This window comes from Danio rerio, chromosome 21, assembly GCF_049306965.1.
Source record: "Danio rerio strain Tuebingen ecotype United States chromosome 21, GRCz12tu, whole genome shotgun sequence".
NCBI classification, from domain to species: Eukaryota; Metazoa; Chordata; class Actinopteri; order Cypriniformes; family Danionidae; genus Danio; species Danio rerio.
Genome location: NC_133196.1, coordinates 16,249,870 through 16,275,531, shown reverse-complemented (window position 1 = coordinate 16,275,531; position 25,662 = coordinate 16,249,870). Strand labels below are relative to the sequence as shown.

General features: G+C 36.6%; 1 protein-coding gene across 4 annotated transcripts in view; it reads left to right on the top strand.

Annotated features, from left to right (window-relative positions):
• The window catches only part of ulk1b (unc-51 like autophagy activating kinase 1), a 44,026-nt gene that overhangs the window by 8,827 nt on the left and 9,537 nt on the right, over nucleotides 1-25,662 (top strand). Inside the window, exons 4-25 of one of the 4 annotated variants that reach the window (XM_068216020.2) lie at nucleotides 473-505; nucleotides 949-985; nucleotides 4,228-4,401; nucleotides 4,885-4,958; nucleotides 6,384-6,485; nucleotides 7,463-7,521; nucleotides 7,621-7,703; nucleotides 7,937-7,987; nucleotides 8,963-9,051; nucleotides 9,890-10,058; nucleotides 10,179-10,239; nucleotides 11,772-11,861; nucleotides 13,906-14,037; nucleotides 15,533-15,675; nucleotides 15,823-15,900; nucleotides 18,811-19,040; nucleotides 21,797-21,939; nucleotides 22,193-22,308; nucleotides 23,649-23,771; nucleotides 23,854-24,023; nucleotides 24,138-24,316; nucleotides 24,486-24,604. In XM_068216020.2, the coding sequence (XP_068072121.2) occupies nucleotides 473-505; nucleotides 949-985; nucleotides 4,228-4,401; nucleotides 4,885-4,958; nucleotides 6,384-6,485; nucleotides 7,463-7,521; nucleotides 7,621-7,703; nucleotides 7,937-7,987; nucleotides 8,963-9,051; nucleotides 9,890-10,058; nucleotides 10,179-10,239; nucleotides 11,772-11,861; nucleotides 13,906-14,037; nucleotides 15,533-15,675; nucleotides 15,823-15,900; nucleotides 18,811-19,040; nucleotides 21,797-21,939; nucleotides 22,193-22,308; nucleotides 23,649-23,771; nucleotides 23,854-24,023; nucleotides 24,138-24,316; nucleotides 24,486-24,604 (2,455 nt within the window). Of the gene's footprint in view, nucleotides 1-472; nucleotides 506-948; nucleotides 986-4,227; nucleotides 4,402-4,884; nucleotides 4,959-6,383; nucleotides 6,486-7,462; nucleotides 7,522-7,620; nucleotides 7,704-7,936; nucleotides 7,988-8,962; nucleotides 9,052-9,889; nucleotides 10,059-10,178; nucleotides 10,240-11,771; nucleotides 11,862-13,902; nucleotides 14,038-15,532; nucleotides 15,676-15,822; nucleotides 15,901-18,810; nucleotides 19,041-21,796; nucleotides 21,940-22,192; nucleotides 22,309-23,648; nucleotides 23,772-23,850; nucleotides 24,024-24,137; nucleotides 24,317-24,485; nucleotides 24,605-25,662 lie in introns of all 4 variants that reach the window. The other 3 variants (XM_005161121.6, XM_021469039.3, XM_002665925.8) reach the window with 3 other exon arrangements.

Genomic DNA, 25,662 nt, shown 5'->3' with positions numbered 1-25,662 from the left:
GCTAGCTTGTGGGTTACATTTTAGCTCTCAAGTGTCTGAGATATAGCCAAGAATACAGTCATTTTTCAAAGTAAAAGATTTTTTAAATAACTATCGTTCAGACTCAGATAGTAAATAAAATAGAAATAATTAATGATTTCTTGTGCAGCCTGGTACCGATTCATCCATGGACCGGTACAGGTTCATGGCCCGGGGGTTGGGGACCACTGATATAATCAAATAGAAAACAGTTTTGTTTTCACTGTAATAATAAATTACAAAATCAATACATTGAAAATAATACATTATTGGTGAGCAGAAAATGCTTCTTTCAGAAACATTTTAAATTGTATTTGTTATTACATTTATTTGACTGTCAGTGTGTTAACATTGTTATTCACATGTATTTTTAATATTTTTATGAAAGAACCAGAGTTCATTTGAGCACATGTCTGTTCCAGTGTTAAATCTCATTACTCATGTCTCTTTCTAGGAAACGGCTAGCTCCGTGTACCTTGTAATGGAGGTAAGTGGGCCTGTTTTTTCCTTATTATTCCGACTTGTACCTGGTAATGCGTTCAATTAGCCACACCATAGAGTCAATGGAAAACATCTGCAGTCATTAATAACACAACAACCTCAGAAAGATATGAACTAGGAATTTGGTTTGATTCAACCCAGTGAGGATTTGTTAAGTTTTTCCCGATTGTTCTGAAACTCTGCCTGCTATACAGGCCACACCACCAGCTGTCAAAAAAAGCTCAAAGAAAGGCAGTGGGGCTGCTAGGAAGCTCCTCATGGGTGTACAAAGGGACATAATGGCCCTTCTTTTCTGAGTGGCTTGTTTTAATATGCATCTGAATGAAGCTTAGTTCACTGCAGATGATTCAGATGCGAATTGTCATGCGGCATTGTTTTGTGGTGCTCTTATTCAAAGTAAAAAGATCAATGTTCTTTCTTTAACTGCAGTACTGCAACGGGGGAGACCTGGCTGACTACTTGCACTGTAAGTGGGACATCTCATCTATCATGCTTTGACCTCGTTTTTGGGTTGAGGTCATTTTTTTGTGCTCTGTGGATTCTCACCGGCACATCTGGTTCTTTTAGTAAATTAAAGGATTTCTTTTAAATAATGACTCATGAGTAATTAATGCATCCTTATTTTGTTGGTTTGGTTTGAATTCAGTGACTTAAGAGCTTGTTTTTTGGCACAAAATTAAAAGGTTTGAAAGGTTGTTGCAACTTTTATCACAAAATTGCCAGCTTATATCTCACTGCTTTAAAGGATTAGCTCAGGTAACATGTAAAATTTCCTCTCACACCTAAGTGGTTTTAAACCTTTATGAATTTCGTTCTTCTGCTGAACACTAAACAAGATATTCTGAACTGAAGAATGTTAGAAAAACAGCCATTGACGTTGATAGTGGAAACAAAAATAATATGAAAGTCAATGGCTTTTTTTCCAGCATTCTTCAGCATATCTTGCTTTGTGTTCAACAGGAGAAAGAAGCTCAAAGTTTTTGGGTGAACTATCCCTTTAAATTATAAACTCACAACTGTGAGGATTCTGTTTTATACTTAAATTCAAACTTTTCACAATTCTAATTTTATTTCCTCCACTTTTTCCTCCTAATTGAGATGTTTGATTGCTCAAAATGGTTGGGGTGAGACTACACTTGTCTCACAGTTTGCTACAGTTACGATTGTCATGTCATCGATTCATTTCAATTATACATCACAGTGCATTGATAATGCTTTCCATCCACAGTTATACAGTTGAAGTCAGAATTATTAGCCCCCTTTGAATTTTTTTCTTCTTTTTAAAATTTTTTAAATTATGTTTACCAGAGCAAGGAAATTTTCACAGTATGTCTGATGATATTTTTTCTTCTGGAGAAAGTCTTATTTGTTTTATTTCGGCTAGAATAAAAGCAGTTTTTAATTTTTTGAACACCATTTTAGGGACAAAATTATAAGCCCCTTTAGGCTATATTCTTTCTTGAAAATTTACAGAACAAACCATCATTGTACAATAATTTGCCTAATTACCCTAACCTGCCATGTTAACCTAATTAACCAAGTTAAGCCTTTAAATGTCACTTTAAGCTGCATAGAAGTGTCTTGAAAAATATCCAGTAAAATATTATTTACTGTCATCATGGCAAAGATAAAATAAATTAGTTATTAGAGATGAGTTATTAAAACTATTATGTTTAGAAATGTGTTGAAAAAATCTTCTCTCCGTTAAACAGAAATTGGGGAAAAAATAAACAAGCGGTCTAATAATTCAGGTGGGGCTAATAATTCTGACTTCAACTGTATATATAGATATTTTTCACAACACAAAAATGTTTCAACAAATTTTTTTTATATATTTATATTTATACAGTATGTTATTTGTAATACAATTTAGTCCCTTACAAGCAGTCAAATAAACAAACTGTACCTTTAACTTGAACTGCTCAAAGAAAACACTCTTTGAATATTTCAAACTAAACTCAAATACAGTCACAGAAGATGACATGAGCATTTATAGCTAATAAACTAATGTAAATGTTCCGTTTGCTTTTTGAACATCGAGCATATTCTTATATCCTTATGATTGGTCATTGTGTTCACACGCTCAATCGAAAGGGCTGCGATTGGCTCTAATACCGTCAGCGCTGTTTACCGATGAGTGACGTGACTATATGCGTGTAATAAAGTGCACATTGCGCAGCAATCACAGCTGATCCGTGATACATGGCATGGAGGAAACTCGCTCTACAGATACACTCATGTCAGGATCCCTTAAGTATCGCTTTAGTAGCGATAGAGGAGAGGAAAAACCTACCTTACAAACTTGGTAGCAGTTCAAAAGTCTAAAGTGAGAGAGAGAGACTGAGACAGAGGCACACACAGAGAGAGAACAGTAAAAATAATAACTCTTGGTTCTGCTGTATTTCAGTGTCAGTGGAAAAGATGTCCAGCAATCTCACATGCAGTGTCTGCTTTTTTAGGAGTTGGAGCATTTTATTTACTCGCCCTCGCCTCATGCGAATACTACCATGACATGGCTCATATGAGATTAATTACGTCAGTACGTAATAACTGGTGATGATCTATTTATAAACCGATACAGAATTGTCCACATCTGCATTGCAGTGATTCGAAGAAACTTTCATTTTGACACCCCTACAAAAATGGTGAGATGTAAAGCTTTAATTCTGAGGGAAAAAGTCAAAATTGCAACATATAACCTCTTAATTAGAGATCATAAGACATGATATTAGAAGTGTGTGAAAGGATGTAAACTCAAAAATACAAATAATAAACTTTCAATTCTGAGGAAAGTAATACTTACAATATAAACTCTATTCTTTTCCTCTCTATTTTGATTTAACAACTTGCAATTCTTACTTTTCTCTTGAATTGGCCATCTTGCAATTTGGATGTTATCTTCAGAAGTGTGACTTTATTTGTCACAATTGTTTTTAATTACGAATATGATTATTCTCATGCAGTTCTGAGTGTAGTACTGAGTTTCTATATACTTGGTCACATTTTTTTTTTATTCTCATAGTTTTTTCTCTCAGTTCTGACATTTTTATTTCCTCTTATTTGATAAGCGTTTTGCTTGCTTGCAAGATGAAACATGTGATATGAGTTTATATCAAAATCTTGCAAAGCAACACTCAGGAAGTTCGACCAGAACAGTTTTGGGTGTGTGTTTGTGTATGTAAGTTTTGTTTGAAGCGGGTCTGAGGAAGCAGCAACTGTAGACTGTAGGGTGTGAGCTTGTGTACAGAGGAAGTAGTGGTTCTGGAGTGTCTAGACACTTATGGAATCTTGACTTTTCAGGTCAAATCAGAAAGAAAAAGTTAAAGCATACGGAAACTAAAAAAAACAACACAATATTCTTAAAAAAACAACAACATATAAATGAAAAAATGACTCTTTCTGCAAGATTTTTTAACACATTTTTAAAGAATAGTTTTAAAAACAAATTTCATAATATTTTACTAATACATTTTTATCACTTCACTTTTTTGCAAGATACTAGAATATCTGAACAAAGAAATTTAATTTCTATTTAGTTTAGAACCATCAAGTGTGGGTAAACAGTGAGGAAATTGGAAATTGTTCATTTTTGGGCAAACTATCCTTTTAAATGAGACAAAAATGCAGCAACATAATGTACAAAAATAATAATATATTGTAAGTTTTTAATATATATTGCATAACTAAAGTAACATGAATTTCTTTCAGCAAAGGGCACTTTAAGTGAAGACACCATCCGAGTATTCCTACAGCAGATCACAGGGGCCATGAGGGTTCTGCAGGCCAAAGGGATCATCCACAGAGACCTGAAACCCCAAAACATCCTGTTGTCCCATCCTGCAGGCCGAAAGTCTCACTTCAACAACACCTGCATTAAGATAGGTGTGTGTGCGTGTGTGCGTGCGTGTGTGCGTGCGTGCGTGCGTGCGTGCGTGCGTGCGTGCGTGGGTGCACGCGTGTGTGTGTGCACGCGTGTGTCTGTGTGTACCTGTTTGTGTCTGTGAATCTGTTTGTGTCTGTGAATCTGTTTGTGTCTGTGCCTGTGTGTTTAAGTGTCATGTATATAATTTTTACATTTTCAGCTTTCAAAACTTTAGAAACTCTTGAGACCACATCCATATACTTTAGGGCATCTGGCTTTTGCTGATTAAACATTGTTTTGGATGTTTTGGTAAAACTGAATTGGTGTAAACCAGTGATAGAATTATGTTTAGTGATAAGGGAAAACATTACTATAGTTATAAAGCAAATATTAACTTCAAAAGACTTTGTAATGTCTGTTATTGATTTAACAGCATGTTTTTTTTGTAAGCCGCAACTGCTTCACAAGTGTAGTTTCTAAGATCTTATTTTGGTTTCTTTTAGCTGACTTTGGCTTTGCGAGGTACCTCCAGAACAACATGATGGCTGCCACTCTCTGTGGGTCTCCGATGTACATGGTATAATGGTTATTTTCTTGTTACACATTGCATGAGTGCTGTCTGACATAGATTCTCATTTTTGGGAGGGATTTTATTATAGATTTTTTAAATTACTATCGCTATTTTTAATAATGATAATTAAATAGTATATTGCTGAGTGTGTTTTTGATATGACAAATTAATATGACACTAAGACCACCAGTAAATTCATTGAAAATTAATTGTGTCTTTATAAAATTATCATTGAATAATTGCTTCACTCAGTTTATCATTGAGCCATTAAGAAATCCATTAATTCAGGAATGAAATGCAGTAGCGTTACTCTGCGATATCAAATTTTTCAGAACTGAATGTTGCCAAAAAAAAAAAAAAAAAGAAGCCAGACATACGCAATGTTGTTTCTAAAAAGAAGGTTGTATACATTGTAAATCACATTTTCTGTAAGCTTTTCAACACATTTTTAAACAATAGTTTTAATAAGTAATTTCATAATATTTTTCTAGTTATTTTGCAAAATGCTAGAGTTCAGCTTAAGGTCCAATTTCAAGGTTTTACTGGGTTAATGAGGTTTCTTGTTAAGTGGGATGTCACTCGAAGCGGCTTTCGGGTCCAAGTGCTTTATGTATAAAGAGACTCAACAAATGGTAATAATAAATGTTTACAAAGTGCTGTAATACTTTCGAAAATTATGATCATAATATATAGATACCCATGCTTTACCAAAAATATATGTACACCCATGAGAAAATATTTATTTTTTTTATAAATTGTTAAAATATCGGTGTCTGTGATGTAGCAAGTCCAGACACTGTCGTGTACACAATGATTTTATATAAAATTCATTTTAATGCGTGATAAGACTATAGTGGCCATAAACTAATATTTTCTCAACTCAAATGAGTAGCAGCTTGGACTCAGAAAAAGTATTTCATACGTCGTGACTTAACAAGACGATAGGCAAGTTAGGTTAATTAGGCAAGTTGTTTGTTCTGTTGCCAATCAAAAATAATAGGCTCCGAAGGGGGCTAGTAATATTTATCTTAGCAGCTTAAAAGATCAAATGATGCCATCCAAACTAAAAGAAATAAAGAAATAAGACTTTCTCTAGAATAAATATAGGAAATACTGTGGAAAAACGTTCTTGCTCTGTTAAACCTCACATGGGAAATATTTGAAAAAGAACACAAATTTCACAGGAGGGCTAATTATTTTCTCTTCGACTGTATTATATTCTATAATAAAAATAAATAATTCCATATAGGGATTTGCAGAATTGTATTTGAAAAGGCTTCATCACACATTTAATGCTTTCAGACTCTGAAGACAAGTTTTGTATTTGTATTATTTATTTATTATTATACATATCAGTTAAATAGCATTTACACCTCTCCTTTGCATATATGTGCATAACTTTGATTCTACTTGTAAAATGCTGTTCACCAGGCTCCTGAAGTTATCATGTCACAAAACTATGATGCCAAGGCTGACCTGTGGAGCATAGGGACCATTGTGTTTCAGTGTCTGACTGGGAAGGCTCCATTTCAGGTACGTACCGTAATGGGAGCAGATGCACGTTGAGTTAACTATATAGCTGTCATTTTAACCCTTGTGTGCTGTTGGGGATGTTTTTATCCACAGTGGAGTTATTTTGAGTCTTAATTTGGCCACAACTCACTGTCTTTCAGCAAATGGAATGATTTTTAGGGACAAATCTTATTTTGACACATATTTTGGAAAAATGCTTTGAAGAGTTTCAAAAACTCAACAATATACTCTCTGGGTAAATTTGCTACTCTTTCATTATGTTTGTGGCTGTTTATGCCCCATTAACTTCGATTGTAGTGACATTTTTTTATTGCAAAGCTATGATACCATGTAATTAAGCATTCTTTACTCTTGGTGGTTTTCTCTGTTGGGAAGAGGTACAATGTGTGATTTGTACTGTTGATCATCAGTCGCAGTGAAAAAAAAAAGCTTAGTTCCTGGCTTTTACACTGTGTTATATGTAGTACTGTGTGCGTGCGAGCGAGCAAGTGTGTGAGAGAGACCTTTGTGCACTTACCTTGATATGTCTGAGAAAATGAAAATAAGCAGCTCAGCTCTCAGAACATCCGTAACATAGTAAGTGTATCTATGCATGTACACTATAATCTGCTGTTTTACTCCATAGCCAAAGCCAGATACTGTTTTGCACAGGCCTATCTAAAGGGTTAATCGTACCAAATGATAATGAGCAGTAAAAAAATATTACAAATTGTACCTCTTACATCCAAGGAAAACCACCAACAGTCAAGAATGCATGATTATATGGTATCAGTGCTTTGCAATCAATAAATGGCATTATAATAGAAGTCAATGGAACAAAAACAGCCACAAACAAAACTAAAGGTGGTCAATTTGAACAATACACAAGGGTAGAGCATGATAAATGATGTATAATTGACAGTAGGAAAATGAAAAATAAATTGAAATAGAAAATGATTTTCGTTGCATTAAGTTAGTTTTGATTGTCTTCCCATCAGGCCAGCAGTCCCCAGGATCTCCGCTTGTTTTATGAGAAAAATAAAACTCTTAGCCCAAAGTAAGTGCATCTCTTATTGACTTATTGATGGATTTAACCAAATTATTTTTCAGACTCATCTTAGCCACATGTAAAATTCCATTCGGTCTCTCTATTTAGCATTCCCAGAGAAACTTCCACCCATCTCAGACACCTGCTGCTCGGCCTCCTGCAGAGGAACCATAAGGACCGAATGGACTTCGGTGAGTATCCTACAATAATCAACATTTGAAGTGGGTCAAAATCTTTCATCAAAGTTGTCCTAAAATGATTGTACAAGACCCGCTCTTGTCTAAGGACAATTCTGAAATTATCCACTTCAATTATTGATTACGCCATTCACACTAGTTGGAGTTTTTATTGTTTAAAATGATTCGGTCACTCTCTATTGTACAGCCATCTTGTGCTCATTGTCAGATCTTTTCTGTTTTTCTAGATGAATTCTTCAGACATCCATTTTTGGAAGCAAGCTCATCTATGAAGAAGTGTGAGTTATACACGCTGTTTTAATCAATGCTTTTTGTCAATTTTAAAAGGTCAGACAAAGCAAATGCAAATGAAGAGGAATGGTATTTTAATTTTATTTTCTATGAGCTATGCAGGGTTTTTGTGTTTTTTAAAATCTTAAAAGGTCTTAATACAGATCAGCAAGTTTTATATTCATATGATCATAGCATTATTTCTCATGAGGAATTGTTTTCTTGTGTGTTTTCATTTTAAAATGAAGCACAAGAGCAGTGTAACTTCAGCAGTGAAGATCATCATCGTCATCTTTGATGCCTTCAGTGTTGGTGCCATCGTGCTTGTAAATGAGCTGTATCATTCTGCATCAGTCAGGCCATCATTCAGGAATGGGGTTGTAGTGCATAATAGCAGATTTCACTTTTTTTCTTAGGTCTGTGGGTTACGCCGTTTATATAATAAAGTGATAATGCATGCGTAGTCCTGTAATGTGTGCTTGTCAGGAAGCCAGTAGGGAAGAAGAGAACTTTTACTTTTGAATTCTGCAACACATGTTGAGAATTCAAGCATCAAATATCCATATCAAGAAAATAGAAAAGTAAAAATTATTTCTACACTTAACTGGTTATCATATTTTTGGTCAAATTAATTTAAAAGTAAGTCAGATAATTTTGTTAGTATCTAAAAAAATTAATACCCATCCATCCATCTGATCTGGCACTTAATTGTGATTTTAACAACACTACAGTCTTCGTAAATGAATATAGAGTGTAGCATAATTAGCATCATATGTTCTCCCAAATTACAGAAACACATTCTTATCCTATTGTCATGCTGTCCAAAGGGTCTAAATCAGAGTTGAAAAGGTTGAGATGACCTCTAAACTGAAATGCTTAGTCATCGGAGAGCATAGCATACTGTATTTATGGAAAGTACCATCCGTCTTGCAGCATCATCATTGTGTATGTGTGTGTGTGTGTGTGTCTACGTATCTCCACAGCTACACCAGTGACCGTAACTTGCTTTCCCAATTCAGCCTCTGCAAGCTCATGCAGCAGTTCATCTACTTCACACCTGGCCTCTCCTCCTGTAAGTGTATGTCTGTATGTACGTAAGTGTGTTTTTACTTGCTTATGTGGTTTACAAGGACAGGGAAATGTATAATGGCACAGGATTGACCTAGTTGTGCTCTATTAAATGGTTTTCGAGACACACCTTGAGTCCTTGTAATTCAAAACGCTTAAATCATACTTAACAGTGTTTTGACATGCAAAATTGGCCACGGGCTTCCTGTGGAGGGTGGGTTTGGGGTAGACGTGGTGTGAACCCATTTAATAAGCATTTTTTTTACCATTTAAAATACATTACACATATGGAGAGTCCTTGTAAACTGTGTACAGTATACAAGTGTGTCTGTCTGAGCCATTTGTTTGTAAAATCTGTGTCAAATGATAAATGTCAGGAGTTTGTCACAGACATAAAGATAAATAACCAGAGCAGGCAGCTGCCTCATCCAACAAAGACACACTTTCTTAACTTTTTATGGTGGCTTGTAACACTAATCCGTGATAGGAGACACATGTTTATCAGCCATGTAGATTGGGGTATTTTATGAGTCTCGTGGTATCAGAATGCTGTACAGAGGTCAGGGTTCTAAAACCAACGATATTATACTGTAATATTTTGTAGTTTGAGTTCTATAAATAGCTAGTTATTTAAAGATACTATTTATGGAAATAAATGCATTTGTTAGACTGTTTAAGAGCTGCCTTAGTTTGGTAAGAAGTTACATAAATGATAAATGACTAAAGATCTTGTCCAATAGCTTCATCAGGGCTGTAAACATGTTATGTACACTAAAAATTCAGGAATCAACAGCACGCTCTTTATGCTGCAACATTTTTACTCTGTTTTATGTATTTTTTAGCAATCGCTTGCTGAGATCCAGCAGGTCCGTGCAAAGGCGTTAGCCTCCCCTACCCAGGATTCTCCAGGATATCTACTGAAAGACTCAGGAGGAGGTGGAGGAGGCAGCAGTAGCAAAAACTCATCCTGTGACACTGATGATTTCGTCATGGTTCCAGCTCATTTCCCCAGTAAGCCTGCAAGAAAAATCTCCTTTAAGCTGTTTGACTTTTTTCTATAACGCAGAAAAGTCTGTTAATGTGGTATTGCTGTATATTCATCTTTTTCATCTTTTCTGTTTGTCTTTTTAGGTGAGCTTACCTGTGACATGCCAACTGGAAAGGTTCTCCAGGACAGTTTGATGTATAGCGGGTAAGATCGCAATATATTAATTGTTGATATTAATGGTTGACAAATACCATAAAGACAACATGTGTCCTGTTTGGTTTATATAATATTAAATCTGACATATGCATAAAAACTCAAAACCGCTATAAGCTCATTGAACGTAAGTATAGTTATCAACCATTTACAACACTGTTGTAGTGCACCAATAAATTAAATACCACCACACAAACAATTTCTGTAGACCATTGGTATAAAACTAGCAAGAACTAATGTTGTTGATGCAGATTTTAAACTGGCTTGCAGAATTATCCTATCATTCTGACGGGATGTTTTAGTGCTCAATAAGCATTTCTTAGGCCTTGTTTACTCCTGGTATTCAGATGTGTTTTTGTGAACCACAAGCAGCACCACTAAATACAGGTGTAAATGGAGTCTAAATTGTTTTGAGTTTGTCCACTTTTGACTACTTCCAGAGGTAATTGAAAACACATTTGATCATATTGCTTACCCTTGCGTACACTTTTTGTTGAGCAGCCACAAAAGAAAGTCTAATCTCCGCCTAAGGCACATTAGGAAAAAGTGCACCAAAACAAGTTATTCATACTTCACTGAATTGTAAAAAAGCACAGATGAAAATCATTGTTGCTGCGTAACATAACTTGAGCTTGTTTTTTATGTAGTCATAACTGTGAAAATTAAATCATTGTACAACAAATGTACTCACAAGAATGCACTGAAATACCAGGTGGAAAATGGCTTTATTATCATTTTTGAAAATAGTTGTGCTGCTTGATGTTTTCGTAACATTTTCCCCTCAGAACTTTTTCACAAAAAAACAGTTTAAAAACTTTATTTGACCATTAATTCAAAATTGAAGATATTTATTTCCTGTTTGTTTCAAAAATAAATTTAGTCATTCTAGCTATATAATAGATATATAATACTAATGTAATTAATTTCTAAAAAAAAAATTTTTAAAAACTTACTGACCCCAAACTTTTTGGTCAAATTTTGAAGGGATACAGCTGTGGACGCATGCATTAATATTGCATATTTTTTGTAACACTGTACAACAATAATTACTATTTTTCCATTACTGTGAGGGCTGGGGTAGGGTAGATGTTAACAAAATGCAATTTAATGAATAATTTGAATAATAATCAAAATAATTACTGTTTTTACATTACTCTAAATGTTGGGGTGTGGGAAGATGTTAATGAAATACAATTTAATGAATCATTTAATAAATAATATGAATAATAACTGTGAAGGTTGGGTTTAGGGTTGGGGTGTGGGTAGAAGTTAATAAAATACAATTATTGGGTAATTTAATAAATAATAATTTACTTTCATTAACTTTTGGCCATAGAAGTATCCCTTCTAGCAACAATATATGATATAAAATAAGGAGCTGTTAAGAGCCTTCAAAGTGTTTAACTTTTGCAGTTTAATACAATTAAATGGAGTAGATTTACTAATTAACTACCCTAACTTATTTCAGAGTAGTGTTTGATATGAATCCACTGTTAATATTTGCCATCTGTATCTTGCTGTAGGAGTTCTCTTCTGGCGTCCGGAGGTCAGTGCAGTCAAGGAAAGACTCCGCCACGCTCTCCATCATTCAGCAGCTCTCCAGGACCCAGCGGGTATGATCTGCCCTTTAAAACAAAAAAGAAAGAAATAAACTACCAAAATGGCTCTCGTTTTTGTTTTTTTTGCAAGCAAGTTGGGATGAGCCACAGTAGTTAAATAGTCATACAGTAATTTGTTTATATTTGTCTTGTCATTTATTTATTTAGGGGGGACCTATTATGCTGCATTTTTAAAGATGTAAAATAAGCCTCTGGTATCCTTACAAAGTTTCAGCTTTAAATACCCCACAAATAATGTTTTATAACTTTTAGGCTTTGATCCAAATTGTGCTATTTTGGTGACTGTCGCTTTAATCTCAAATGGGATTGTGCTTCCAGCCCTCTTTTCAAAAGGGGGTGGAGCTACAAACACAGCTGCATCAGCATAGCGGCAGATTCAAAACAGAACTAACGTTATCTCTGTGAAATCTGAAATAGTCAAAAGTGGTTTAAAACATTGGTCCCCAACCCTCAGACCAGCACCCCAACCCATTCGTCAATAAATCAGGTGAATCCAGCGTTAAAAAAAAAATCAACTGCTGGAGATTACAAATAATGGCAGCCATTCACCTACTGCGTCTTTTCCACGTGCAAGTTCGTTATTTCCAATGGAGGCGTATGCATATTGGGAGCGACACACGCAGCGCCTTCCAGGCCCACGCAGTTAAAAACATATTTAGAATGTTGCAAGCGAACCGCAAATCACGTGACAAGGACAGACCGATCAGCTTCATATTTTAATACACACATTTCGGTAGATTAGTTATCTCAGACAAGCACTGCAGTGCTTTTTAACTCTCTTAAGAAATAAAACTTGTATCAAAGTTGCAGCAGTATTTTGTCGGTTTAGAATAAAGTAATCTACGAAGACTGCAGTGATCATTTGTGCATCCTAAAACTCAACATTTCAATCCAATTCAATTCAGCTTTATTTGTATAGCGCTTTTACAATGTAGATTGTGTCAAAGCAGCTTCACATAAATGGTCATAGTAACTGGAACAGGGTAGTTCAGTTTTTAGTGTTTAAGTTCAGTTCAGTTTAGCTCAGTTCAGTGTGATTTAAAATCATTACTGAGAGTTCAAACACTGAAGAGCAAATTCATCGATGCGTAGCTCTACCAATCCTGAACCATGCGAGCCAGTGGCGACAGCGGAGAGGGAAAAAAAACTTCACCTGATAGGAGTGAAGAAAAAAAACCTTGAAAGAACCAGACTCTGTTCGGCACGACCATTTTAATTTCTCCGCTGGCCAAAAGTCTTTTGCAGAGCTTAGACATTTATAATGCCTCTTAGTCCCTGGCATAATCTTCAGCAGGTATGATGCTAAAACTCTTAATAGCAGACGGCTGCTTCTCACTCAGGGCTGTCTATGACAAAGGGAGAACGTCAATCAAAGTGTTTCTGCAGTTTTTATCAAGTGTGATTATAAAATATATATATATATAATTAATTAATTTATCATCATAGGTTGGCTATATTCACACACTGTTAACACACAACTGTGTTTAAACCCCTTATAAAAGGTGAAGTTTTGCATATTAGGTCCCTTTTAAATTCACACATTAAGATTCACACAACCCACCAGTGCATTTTCTTAATATAATATTTTTCTCACTTTTTGTTGTTGTTATGGTTAGAAACAATAGGCAGTTTTTTGTTGCATATTTTTACATCCAAGACTTCCTCCTGTCTAGCTAATCTTTTCAGTGTTTGGTTTCTGGGTCATTGAAGATCGGGGCCTTCGCCACAAGGGAAATGAGTCCCAGATTGGCTTGAAAATTGCATCTTTGATAGGCACAGCTCATCCTGTTCTCCTCCATTATTAAACACGGCCCATGAAAGCCGCAGCCACACAAAATAGACAGCAACTCCCAGGATCTGCGTCCTACTGTTTTACATTTTTTTAATGTGATTCGATACTTGAAATGTTTTTATCGATCAGGAGCTGGAAGGTATATTGATGGCTGCTCTTTTGTGCTTTCCCTGTCTTTCTTTCTGTTTATTCACTCCATTTCTTTGGCTTTTCCTTTACTTTTGATTTCCGGCTCATTCTCAGCAGGCCGAGTGAGTTTTCTGGGAGTAGCTATGGCAACTATGGGCAGTCTGTACCCATTCCAGTGCCCACACAGATTCACAACTACCAGCGCATGGAGCAAAACTTCCAGTTTCCAGGTCAAGAGGGTTCTCCACGGTGAGTGAACGCACATCTCATCAAGCAAAATCAAACATTTCCCTAGAAATTCGAAGTTTCATTTGATTTGAATTGGCCATGCAGTACAGGGAGTCCAGTGGGTATTTGATTTGATTGGAAAATTTATTTACTGAATTTTCAGGTAAAGGCAATCTCAGTTATGCATCAGAGACTTTTTATTTTTGTCCATCATGTTTTGCAGCAAAATGAATAATAACATCAGTAATTATTCTCTTGTATGTAATTATAATAAAGCTTTTCTTTGCTAATGGAATGAATTTGTTAACCTCTTTAAAATTGAGTGTTGTAGTCCTCAAAACTTTAGTATATACTTTTATTTTTGCCTAAACCAGACAACAATATGTAAGGATGTCCAGATCCGGTCATGTAATCAGAAATTTGGCCCAATGACGCAGTTTCAGACTCGATCCGAATTGGACGTTACCTCCCGATCAAGACTCAAATATATATACGTGTATATATAAATATATATTCTTATTATTTTTTAACACATCTATAGTTATGTGGTGGCACAGAGTCAGACCTCTTTCTTGACTTCAGAAACAGCAACGTGTGCAGCATGACATCACTTTGGTGCAGAGATGCTATTGGTTAAATTCCGGCAAAGTAGAGCACAGAAGCAGCTTGAAGCAGAAAGCACGAGATTGTCTGCGGTCTGGGGGTATTATAAAGTTGATGATGATAACATTGTGAGATATGTAAACTTGGCATTGCAAGACATGGAAAAGAAAAGGCTACGTTTAACACAACAAACCTGATAAGACACCTCGAAAACAAATGTAAAGCTTCAATTTGAAATGCCGTCTTACCACTATTTAACAGAAAAAGCTCTGCCAGCCCTTTATAAGAAGATTTCTGACAAACTATTTATCCTGTTATAAGATGTGTAGCCCATGTTTCATTCTTCACAGACATATGGAGTTCTTCTGTAATTCCCATGTCTCTACTAAGCCTTATCACACAATGGATTGACTCCATCCTGGATCTGTTTCTTTGCTCTTCTTTATTTATTTTGTGTATTATAGAAGTATCAGATCGGGTTTTGTTATCGGTTGATCTGCAAAATCAAATGACTCCCACTCGAGAGCAAAAAAAACCTGATCAGGACATCCCTAACAATATGTCTAATGCATTGTTTTGAATCTACTGTATGAAACAAATATTTAAACTTAATTCTAAGTGTTTTCTTTTTCTGTTGTTGTTCCTAAAATAAAAGTTATTTATTCTGTATTTTTCTGGAAACACTCACAGTTGTTTTTTTTTTTTAATATTTCTTTTTAATATTTTTATTATATATATATATATATATATATATATATATATATATATATATATATATATATATATATATATATATATATATATATATAAAAATGTCATATTTCCTTATTATTATTATTAGTAGTAGTAGTAATTTATTATTATTTTAGTAATTATTTGGAGTTAAAATTTTTTTTTTTTCTTTCCGGCATAGATCTGGTTTGGCTCAGAGATGCAGTAGTGGTAGTTTTCTGGCCTGTGGAAGGACAGGGCCTTCTCCTCCTCGGTCTGGTTCTGCTGTCATGTCCCGCAGGCTTTCCACAGGAGGCAGCAAACCCTTCCAGCTCTCTCCACAGGGTGAGTACTGTTTGATTTGGCCAAAACTATGGCTAAAGATAATCCATGTGTTTTATTTTTTTGCAAACGTTCTCCCTCCCTCTCTCCCTTTCTGTTCTCCTTTTGTCTCTCCCTCTCTTTCTCTCTCTTCTCCTTTTGTCTTTAAAGTGGGCACAATTCCTGAATTGCCAGGCCAAGTTTGCCCAGCGAGTGCAGAAGTGGGTTACAGGGGCTCTCGTGGTGGAGGTAAAATACTTCCTTCATTTAATAGACTTCTGTTGTTGTTGTTGTTGTTGTTGTTGTTGTTGTTGTTGTTGTTGTTGTTGTTGTTGTTGTTGTTGTTGTTGTTGTTGTTGTTGTTGTTGTTGTTGTTGATGATGTACTTGTTTTAAATGGACATTTGGACAGTGCCCTCAAGTGTATATTGGGATATGAAACAAAGTTATTCACCCTCATGTGAAATATTTATTCTTTTCAAATATGTGTCAAGGAATATTTAATGGAGCTAGAACATTTTCACAGTATTTCTTAGAAAAAAAGAGATTTGTTCTAGATAAAGTCTTGTGTTTTATTTTTGCTGAAATAAAAACAGATTGCATTTTAAGGTCAATATTGTTGGCCCTCTTAAGCAATTTAACTTTTTTTTTAATTGTCTAGAGCAGGGGTCTCAAACTCGCGGCCCGCGGGCCATTTGCGGCCCTCAGTGCAATATTTTGTGGCCCGCGCCGACCGCTGTACACTGACAGAATCAGCGTAGCGGGGAGAGAGAGCGCTTCCCGCTCTGCTGATTCTATCCGTACACAGCAGTCACTGGCATTCCCCGCCCGCCGTGTAAACAAAGGGGCGAGGATGCCGGTGACGTCACCACGCACCCTGCTCCTTTGTTAGACGCTGTGGCGGGCGGGAAGTGTGGAGGGGCGTTGTCGCGCGCGTTCTGATCAGCTGTGTTGTCGCGCGCGTACTGAAGAGCGGTGTAATCGCGCGCCTACTGAAGGGCGGGACCGAAGGTGTGTCGCGTCGCCGGGGCACTTTTGATCATTTTGGAAGGGCACTTTCTATGCAAAACTAAAAAGGGCATGTGCTCTGTCTGCACAGGTTGAGCCCTATGTGTGCACGTGCCTGCCCTGCATCTTATATATATTATAGGTAGATACAGACTGGTACAGACTGATGTGACTGGAGTGGGGTGGGGGTGTTTTATTTATACATATATACGTCTTTTTTTTAGGTGAGGGAATGGAAGTTTTGAGTGAGTTCCCCCACTTTTTTCCCTAGGACTTCAATAAGTCAAAGTACAGGTCTAGACTTAATGATGATCATCTTCAAGCCATACTGAGGGTCTCAACTGCTTCCGCTCTAAAGCCAAATGTGGTTCAGATTTGTGAGAAGAAGCGCTGTCAAGTCTCTGGCAGCAAAGAGTAGGCAAAAGATGCCATGTTCAGAAGAACTGTTCATAATCTTCACTCAATGTTCTATTAATGTTCAGGACACTTCATGTTCAGAAGAAATAATTAAAACTGTTAATAATGACATTTGAGGACTTTTTTTGTGAAATCCCTTATGCGGCCCAGCCTCACCCAGACTTTGCCTCCTGCGGCCCCCAGGTAAATTGAGTTTGAGACCCCTGGTCTAGAGAATAAACCATTGTTATACAATGACTTTCCTAATTACATTAACTTGCCTAGTTAACCTAATTAACCTAGTTTAACCTTTAAATAGCACTCTAATAGCTTGTTTCCACTAAGTAGGAGTAGTTTGCTAAAATAATTATTTTGCTCCTCAGTTTTTTCCGGCTTCTTTGTTTTTTCACACATCAGTCTCACGTTTGTACGTTTCTGAAAGGATCATATGTTAGACGTACTTCAATAATCACGTGCATGTTATTATCATCAGCGCAAGATGTTATTTATTTCAAATGTAGACACATGGTCGACGATGTTTTGTTGTTATATTTAAATATTATAATGGTGTGATGTCTCTGCTGTGTTTTTAAAAACGGCGCTTGCTTTGTTTTCATTCTCCTGCTTGTTTACGTGCGAGTGACGTATCTCTGTAAACCAATATCGTTCAGCTGCACGTCTAGCTCCGCCTTTTGGTACCCTTTTGTCATGCAAGGTACCCTTTGCAAAGGGTATCCAAAAAGTGGTACGGTATGGTTCCCTTTTAGGTACTCTTTGACAGTGGAAACGGCCATAAAAACGAACCGAACCATACTATACCGTACCACTCAGTGGAAACAGGCCATAAAATGAATACTCGTGTCTTAAAAAATAAAAATGATGTACTGTCATCATAAAAAAGATAAAAGAAATCAGTTATTTAAAAATAAGACATTAATACTATTATGTTTAAAAAAAAAAAGATCCTCTCTCCTTTAAACAGAAATTGGGGAAAAAATATAAAAGAAATCTTCTTATAATTCTAACTTCAACTGTATATCGCCATCTCTCTGTAGAGCACAACTGCAGTGTTCCAGAAGAAAACCCCATTCCTTTCATACATTCATTTCCTCCATGGGGAAATTGATTTTTAACAGTAACTGATAAACCTTTGAAGACAGACATGTTGTGAGCCCTGAGGTTAAACGATTGAATATGTCTTTGCTAAGTTCACATTAATCTGTTTGCGTTTGTAAAACAGTGTAATAATTTAATTAGTGGTGCAGAAACTACTCCCATAAAGCATAGCAAATGACATTATCAAGTCTGTCTCGCTATACTCTCAGAATACTTAAGTATTTGAATATGTTGGCACCAATAGTGTAGTGGGAAATGTGCCAAAACATAGTGCATCTGTACTGTGGGGCATCCCAAGTTAAATCACGGCCCTTCTTTTTTTAATTTTGCGTCCTATCTATACACTGTTCAGTCATAATAAAAGAAAAAAAAAATGTCTGTATATATAATTTTAAACTTTAAATCAATGTTGCTGATGTCATGATTACCCTTTTAGCTTGTGGGTTTGATTCATGGCTTAAAATGTTTTAACGGACCCAAAAGAAAAATCGTTTTAGAACTATTGCTACTTAAAAAAACCCAAAAAGTACACTTTTTTTTTTTTTTTGCATATCTTGTATCTAATCTAAATTAAATCTAAATATAGATTTAGTTTTTTCGTATGGCTCATCTTGCACTCTTAATGTGTGTGTGTGTTCAGAAGCCAAGACTTGGCCTCAGCAGCAGGGTCTAGGCACGCGGCTCAACAGTGCCCCCTGTTTGCTGGAGGCCGCTGGAGGCTGCAGGCAGAAGATCAGGAAGCAGCACTCAGATCCAGTGGTCGCCCCTCAGGCAAACGTGATGCCCTTCAGGACCCTGCACTCCTCACCCAGGCTCAGTGAACTTATGCAACGCAACCCCCTACCAACTATCCTGGGTTCTCCTTCAAGAGTAAGATTTCTTTCTCTCTGTATATGTCCATAATCTTGTTGTATATACATTACACAAGAGAAGTTAGGGGTCAGGTTTCCCAGTTATGGGTTGCCGTTGGAAGGGCATCCGCTGCGTAAAACATACGCTGGATAAGTTGGCGGTTCATTCCGCTGTGGCAACCCCAGATTAATAAAGGGACTCAGCTGAAAAGAAAATTAATGAATTAATGTATGAATGAAGTTAGGAGTCAGTCATTTTTCTTTTTATACATTGTTACAAACTCTTTGATGTTAGTCTAGGGCAGGGCTGTCCAAACTTGGTCCTGGAGGGCTGGTGTCCTGAATAGTTTAGCTCCAACTTCCTTCAACACACCTCCCTGGAAGTTTATTGTACCCGGCTTGTTTAGCTGGTTCGGGTGTGTTTAACTGGGGTTGGAACTAAAATATGTAGGACACCGGCCCTCCAGGACCGAGTTTGGACACCCCTGGTCTAGGGTAAAAGGAATAACATTTAAAAGGTCTGGCAATTTTACCATGTGATGGTGGAAGCAAAATACATGGACAACAGAAATGCCAAACTTAGTGATTTGATGTACAAAAGTGAAAACCATAGACATGTGCAAATATATATACAAAAAAGAAATATTTAAAATAACTAAAAAAGGTAATAAAGTAGCAAGTAAAAAAAAAAAGTATCAAACAAAATATTAGTTCAACTCAGGAGTAAGGGGATGGTAGTGAAGCCAAACTAAAGAAAGAAATGTAACAAAACAATTCTAACTCCTGAATAACCCTTTACCTCGCTAGAAAGCATATGCAAACAGGGCTTGACATTAACACCCGCCAAATGCAGGTAGATTTCAGCTGTGGTGAGTAAGACAGTCACTCCCACTAGCAACTTTGGCTGGTTAAAAAATAATTTTTAAATTGTTGTTTTCTTAGAAGCAGTTTGACATTAAGGATGGCCCAATATTCATGCAAATGTGATCTTGGAATATATAAAAAAAATACTGTGTTCACGTGAGCAAAAGAAAGCTGGTGAATATCGAATGAGAGGATGATCATCACGTAGTGATGAGTGCGACTGATAAAAAGCGCACACACTCCCGTTTACTTGCGCGAAGTACTGGTGTGATCGGTTCTCTTTAAAATAGACTGGACAAAAAGCACTGGTCGTGCACACACACAGTCCTGCTGCTTTCAAGAGCTCAAGAGTTTAAATATATATATATATATATATATATATATATATATATATATATATATATATATATCCTTTTATAAACAGCAGCAGTCACTGCTTTCGTTTGAATTATTCTTTGAATAGATTATTAACAGGCCTACCATTAATCGTGTGTGCGTGATCATCCTTTCATTATCACTTACGGTGTTTTTTTTTTACCTGCTTTCTTTTGCTTAGTTATTTTTGTTAGTATAGTTAATTATCTGTTTTTTTTTTACAATAACATTGCTTTAATATGAGATTAACTCTCCATTTATGTGTAGACAGGGCAGATTACTGTGCATATTTTATGTATGTATGCATGTATACAGTTATATTTAGCTTGTTTTTACACATTTAAATTTTGTGGCTAAGAATCAAATTTTTATTTTTGGTGTAGGTAAATCCTTTATTTTGAGCCCTGAAAAGTCATGTGAAATGAAAACTAATTGCAATGTGACACGACCTATTTGCTCATGCACATTGAGCAAGCTCATACTCGACACACAAAAAGTGAAATGAATGAGGAGTCATGTGGACATAACACAAAATCTAAATCAAGTGATTTTAGCATGTTACAGTCAAATTTATGCATATAAAATATATTTTCCCAACACAAAAGTGTGGCTAGTGAAAATGGCAAGTGGCTAGTTATGTTGGCCACTGTGGCTGGTGATCAATAAAGTTAATGCCCAGCCCTGTATGCAAACAAAATAAAAGTCTTCAGCGCTGTATTCTTCCCTATTCTCAACTGAATGTTAAATAAAACAAAAGATGGCATTCACCTCTTACCTGGTGTCTCTAACAATAAATTTCCTACGTGTTTGCAAGGTGAAGTCGTACGACATCTTCCTTATCCACCTTACTTTGACAAAAAAGTGAACTTGATGAAGTATAGCTCAATATGACTGGAAAGAGCTGGACCAACAAAGTAACAAACAAATCAAACGAAATATTGTACAAAAATCACAGGATTCTCAAAGTGGGCAAAAGTGGTGCAAAATATTTTTACCCAAACGAAAGTTAAGCAAAAACATCGAAAATCAAAATTATGTCAGCAAAAACGAGATCAAAGGAAAAATACACTTGCGCTCAGTTCTTCCAGGCGTCCTTTTTATATGACCGCACCACATCGCCCAATGATGACGTTATCCAGCTTTCCACCAAACAGAAATAACAGGCACGGAGAGGGAGAGAGAGCCAGAATGGGAGGAAAAATACAACCAATATATGGCTATGGCTATATTTCCTTATTATTATTATTATTATTATTATTATTATTATTATATTTCCTAAAACAAAACATTTACTTGATTTTTTTCACAGAATTTCCGATAGTATTTTTTTCTTCTGGAGAAAGTTTTATTTGTTCTATTTTGGCTAAAATAAAAACGATTTTAATTTTTAAAAACCATTTTAAGGTTAGTATTAAAATTGAACAGGAGGGCTAATAATTCTAATTCAACTGTATGTACTGTCTCTGCGATGCAAAATGCATAAATATCAAAGAATAATAAATAATGTAAAAATATCCTTTCCTTTCTCCTTCCCAGGCCATGCCCCCGTTTGAGTTTCCCAAGCCTCCGAGTTCCCCAAACATGGTCACATTTCTGACCCAGCAGGGCCTCAGAACAGCTCAGGGAGAGCCTAGTTATTCACCTGCCTACCAGCCAGAGGAGCGGAAAGGATTTGGGAGGTAAGAGAGGAAGAGTTAGATGGATTTTTCTCCATTACAAACCTTGTAAAAAAAAAAAAGTAAACTTCTTTGCTGTTTGCATAGGCAGAGTTGTAAACTAATTGTAACCTCTAAAATTACTTGTATGCTCTTGAGAACGCTCTTCTCGTTTTGGAACGGTGCTATTAATCATTTTGTTAAACTTCTGCATTTCAAATGTTTTGATTTTTTCTCGTTTTATGTTCTGTCTTTTGACATTTTTTTTCTGTGACAGGTCTCAGAGCGCTGGTCGCCTGTCTGATGTGCTGCTGATGGCAGCATTTGGAGGACAGAGAGGAGAACGAGGCAGCATGGAGAATCTCAACACTGACAGAGCCATCGACATCACAGGTCCGCTATTTAAAATAACTTGTTATATATTATTATTATATATTGTTAGCTAGGGAATCCCCCCAAATGAAAATTCCAGGGTGAAACTGACAGTGTGCTTTTTGGTTTGCCTAGCAACAAGCACATCATGATTTTGCCAAGTACGATGTGATCCTGGAACATCATTTTTTTCGAAAATGTAATTCATACCTGTTCCCTACTCCTAAACTTAACCCTAACTGTAAATAATTCCTAAAATCAGAGGGGAATAATAGTTGGATAACAATCATGTAACAGTAAGCCTAAACTTAACATAAGCGGTAAACATATCCCTGAATTCTGATTGGCTGATTGGAATGTTGTTCCAGGATCAACATAGAAGTTAATCCAGGAACATGTCCTACTTGATGAAATCAGGTTGGCGTAGCAAACAATTAAAATAAAATTTTATAGCGAATCGCTTTCAACTTCTGTTAAAAGCCACGGGCGCTAGGAGAGTAAAACGTAAATAGCCCTGCTCATATAAAGCATAACTTTTACACACTTTTCCTCATTTAATAAAAAAGCAGTATTGACTGAAAGATTTCAGCATCAGCAATTTGTTGCATCCCTAATTTTAGCATGTAAGTTAAAATGTAATTTATTTCTGTGATGTCAGAGATGCATTTATATCAGTGGTTTGTGGCATTTTTAAAAATGGTCATTTATCTATATTAGGGGTTCTCAAACTCAGCCCTCGAGGTCCTGTGTCCTGCAAATTTTAGCTCCAACTTGCCTTAACACACCTGCAAGGATGTTTCTAGAAAGCCTAGTAGGAGCTTGATTAGCAAGCCCAGGTGTGTCTGATTGGGGTTGGAACTAAAGTCTGCAGGACAGAGACTAAGAACCCCTGATCTATATGCTTAAAAAAATCATGTTATTTTATTACATTAGGATAAACTAAATGGAAGTGTTTCCCTGACAACAAGCAAATCTAAAATAAGTACAGACTGGTACACAATAGTGTAAAATGATTTGTTAATGAAAGGGAGCTGTTGTTCAAGCTGTTTTCATATAGTAAAATATTGCATTTTTAATGTCAATTTATATAAAGTAGGGATGCATGATATTGGGGACAAAAACAGACAATACAATATTTTGTTCGTGAGATGTATTGCTCGATATCAAGAACACATACGGGAAGTTTCAGGCATCCTCCGTTCTTGCGGTCTTAAGGATTGGAACTGAACTTTGGCAGTTGATAATGATGTTACATGAGAACACGAGGACGCAAGATCGCTGAAGAACGCATATTGAGAAACAGCCATATTGAGCAGCCCTAATTTAATTACTTATTCTTACTTTTGTTTCTCTTCTCTCAGCGCCACCTGGTGGTGGGGGCATCGTGGTCGGCTCAGGTAGCCCTGCTCGAGTGGTGTTCACCATTGGTTCTCCACCCAGTGGAGCAACACCTCCGCAGAATTCTCGCTCAAGAAAGCTCTCTGGTTAGTTCATTTATTCCTCTCCTGTTCTGATTCATTTGGATTTCTCTGACCCCAGAACTCTTTTGGTGCTCCACCACAGCAGGTTCTTCAAGCTCCGTTAGTCCAGTAGGCTCTCTCACCAGCCGCTACACACAAGCAGGCAATTACATGGACTGCTATGAGGGATCTTCCAGTCCCCGCTACGGTTTCTCTGACCCCATCTCAGCCGTGACTTTTGAAGCCCCTGAACTACCAGAGGAGACCCTGATGGAAGTAAGCACCAAATTAGCTGTGTTTCTGTCTCAGAAATACTTTTTCTTTTATTGCCTGACGCAATATTTCAAAGTGATTTATAAGTGTAACATCACACTTCTCTCTCGTCTGCAGCAGGAACACACGGAGACTCTTTGCAGGCTCCGCTTCATGCTGGACTTTGCTCGTTGTATGGTGGAGGTAGCAGGAGCTCGGAGTGGAGAGATGGCCCAGACTGAGCTCTCCTCCACCAGCCTGCTCCAACAACAGAGCCTGATGGCCGACCAGATCAGCTCTCTGAGCCGAGAGTGGAGGTGAGCGGATCTCATTAGATGGCATTGGATATTTATTCTAGACTTTTTGACTGCAGATGGGTGCGCAAACTGTGTGTCATTATTGTTTTGTAACATGACTGGTTACTAAAATATCAGTTAGGCAAGATCTGTCGTCTGGAGTGTTGTTAAATTAAGTGTAATGTTGCAGTTATGCTGAGCAGTTGGTGCTTTACATGAAGACCGCAGAGCTTCTGTCATCTTCACTACAAACAGCCATGGAAGGAATCAAGCAGGGAAAATTGTACCCCTCAAGCACCGTCAAACAAGGTCAGCAGTTCCGACACGCCACCTTCTCTTCATGATAGCAAAGCACAACCATGGCAGTGAATTCTGATTGGCTGATTGGAATGTTGTTCAGTGTTCTTTAAAGCATAGTTTTCATTCATTTTCTCAATATGCATTGACCTCTCTCAGCAGTTTCAATGAAAAGAAAGAAAAATATTTATTTTATATTATATACAATATATAGTCTAGCAGTGGTCACCAAACTTGTTCCTGGAGGGCCGGTGTCCTGCAGGTTTTACCTCCAACCCTAATCAAACACACCTGAACAAGCTAATCAAGGTCTTACTAGGTAAACTTAAAACATCCAGACAGGTGTGTTGAGGCAAGTTGGAGCTAGACCCTGCAGGGACACCGGCCCTCCAGGACCGAGATTGGTGACCCCTTGTCTTAAGTATAATATAAAGTAGCCAAAGTCACCAACACCAAGGCCCCAAAGGTATTTGGACTGTATTTAACTGTATTTAAATGTCCAATGAAGTTAAAATAAACTTTTTTAGGATCAGTTTTGTTAGTTTTTAAGATATCTAGAAGCTAGTGTACCCCAAAATAGTGACAAAATTCGCATTTAGAAGATATAAAACTGAAACGTGTAAACCTTGTAGTTTGTTACTTGCGAAGTTATTCACATTAATTTGCACTACAGTTTCTCACCACATTGTAATCAATAAAATGCTCTCTAGTTTCTGAGATGCCACGCCCCATTCAAGACGCTTCTCATTTCTTTTCATTTGATGCGCTTGAGCTCAACCACTCACACTGGCAGAGCTGTGATAAAAAACAAAACCCTACTGGTTGTTTTTTATTTTAAAAAAGGATAGGGGAGCTAGTCTATTTCCCACCTCATGTTTTGGTTAAAATTACGACAAGCATTGAGTAAAAATACATATTTCAAAGCACTTCACTGGACCTTTAATTAAAGAAATCTTGTTGTTTTATAAATAAGTATAGATAAATCTTATTATAAACAGCACATCTCATGTCCAAACATTCCAATGAAGATTTTTGCTTTGAGTTAAAAAAAAAACACTAAATTTATTCAT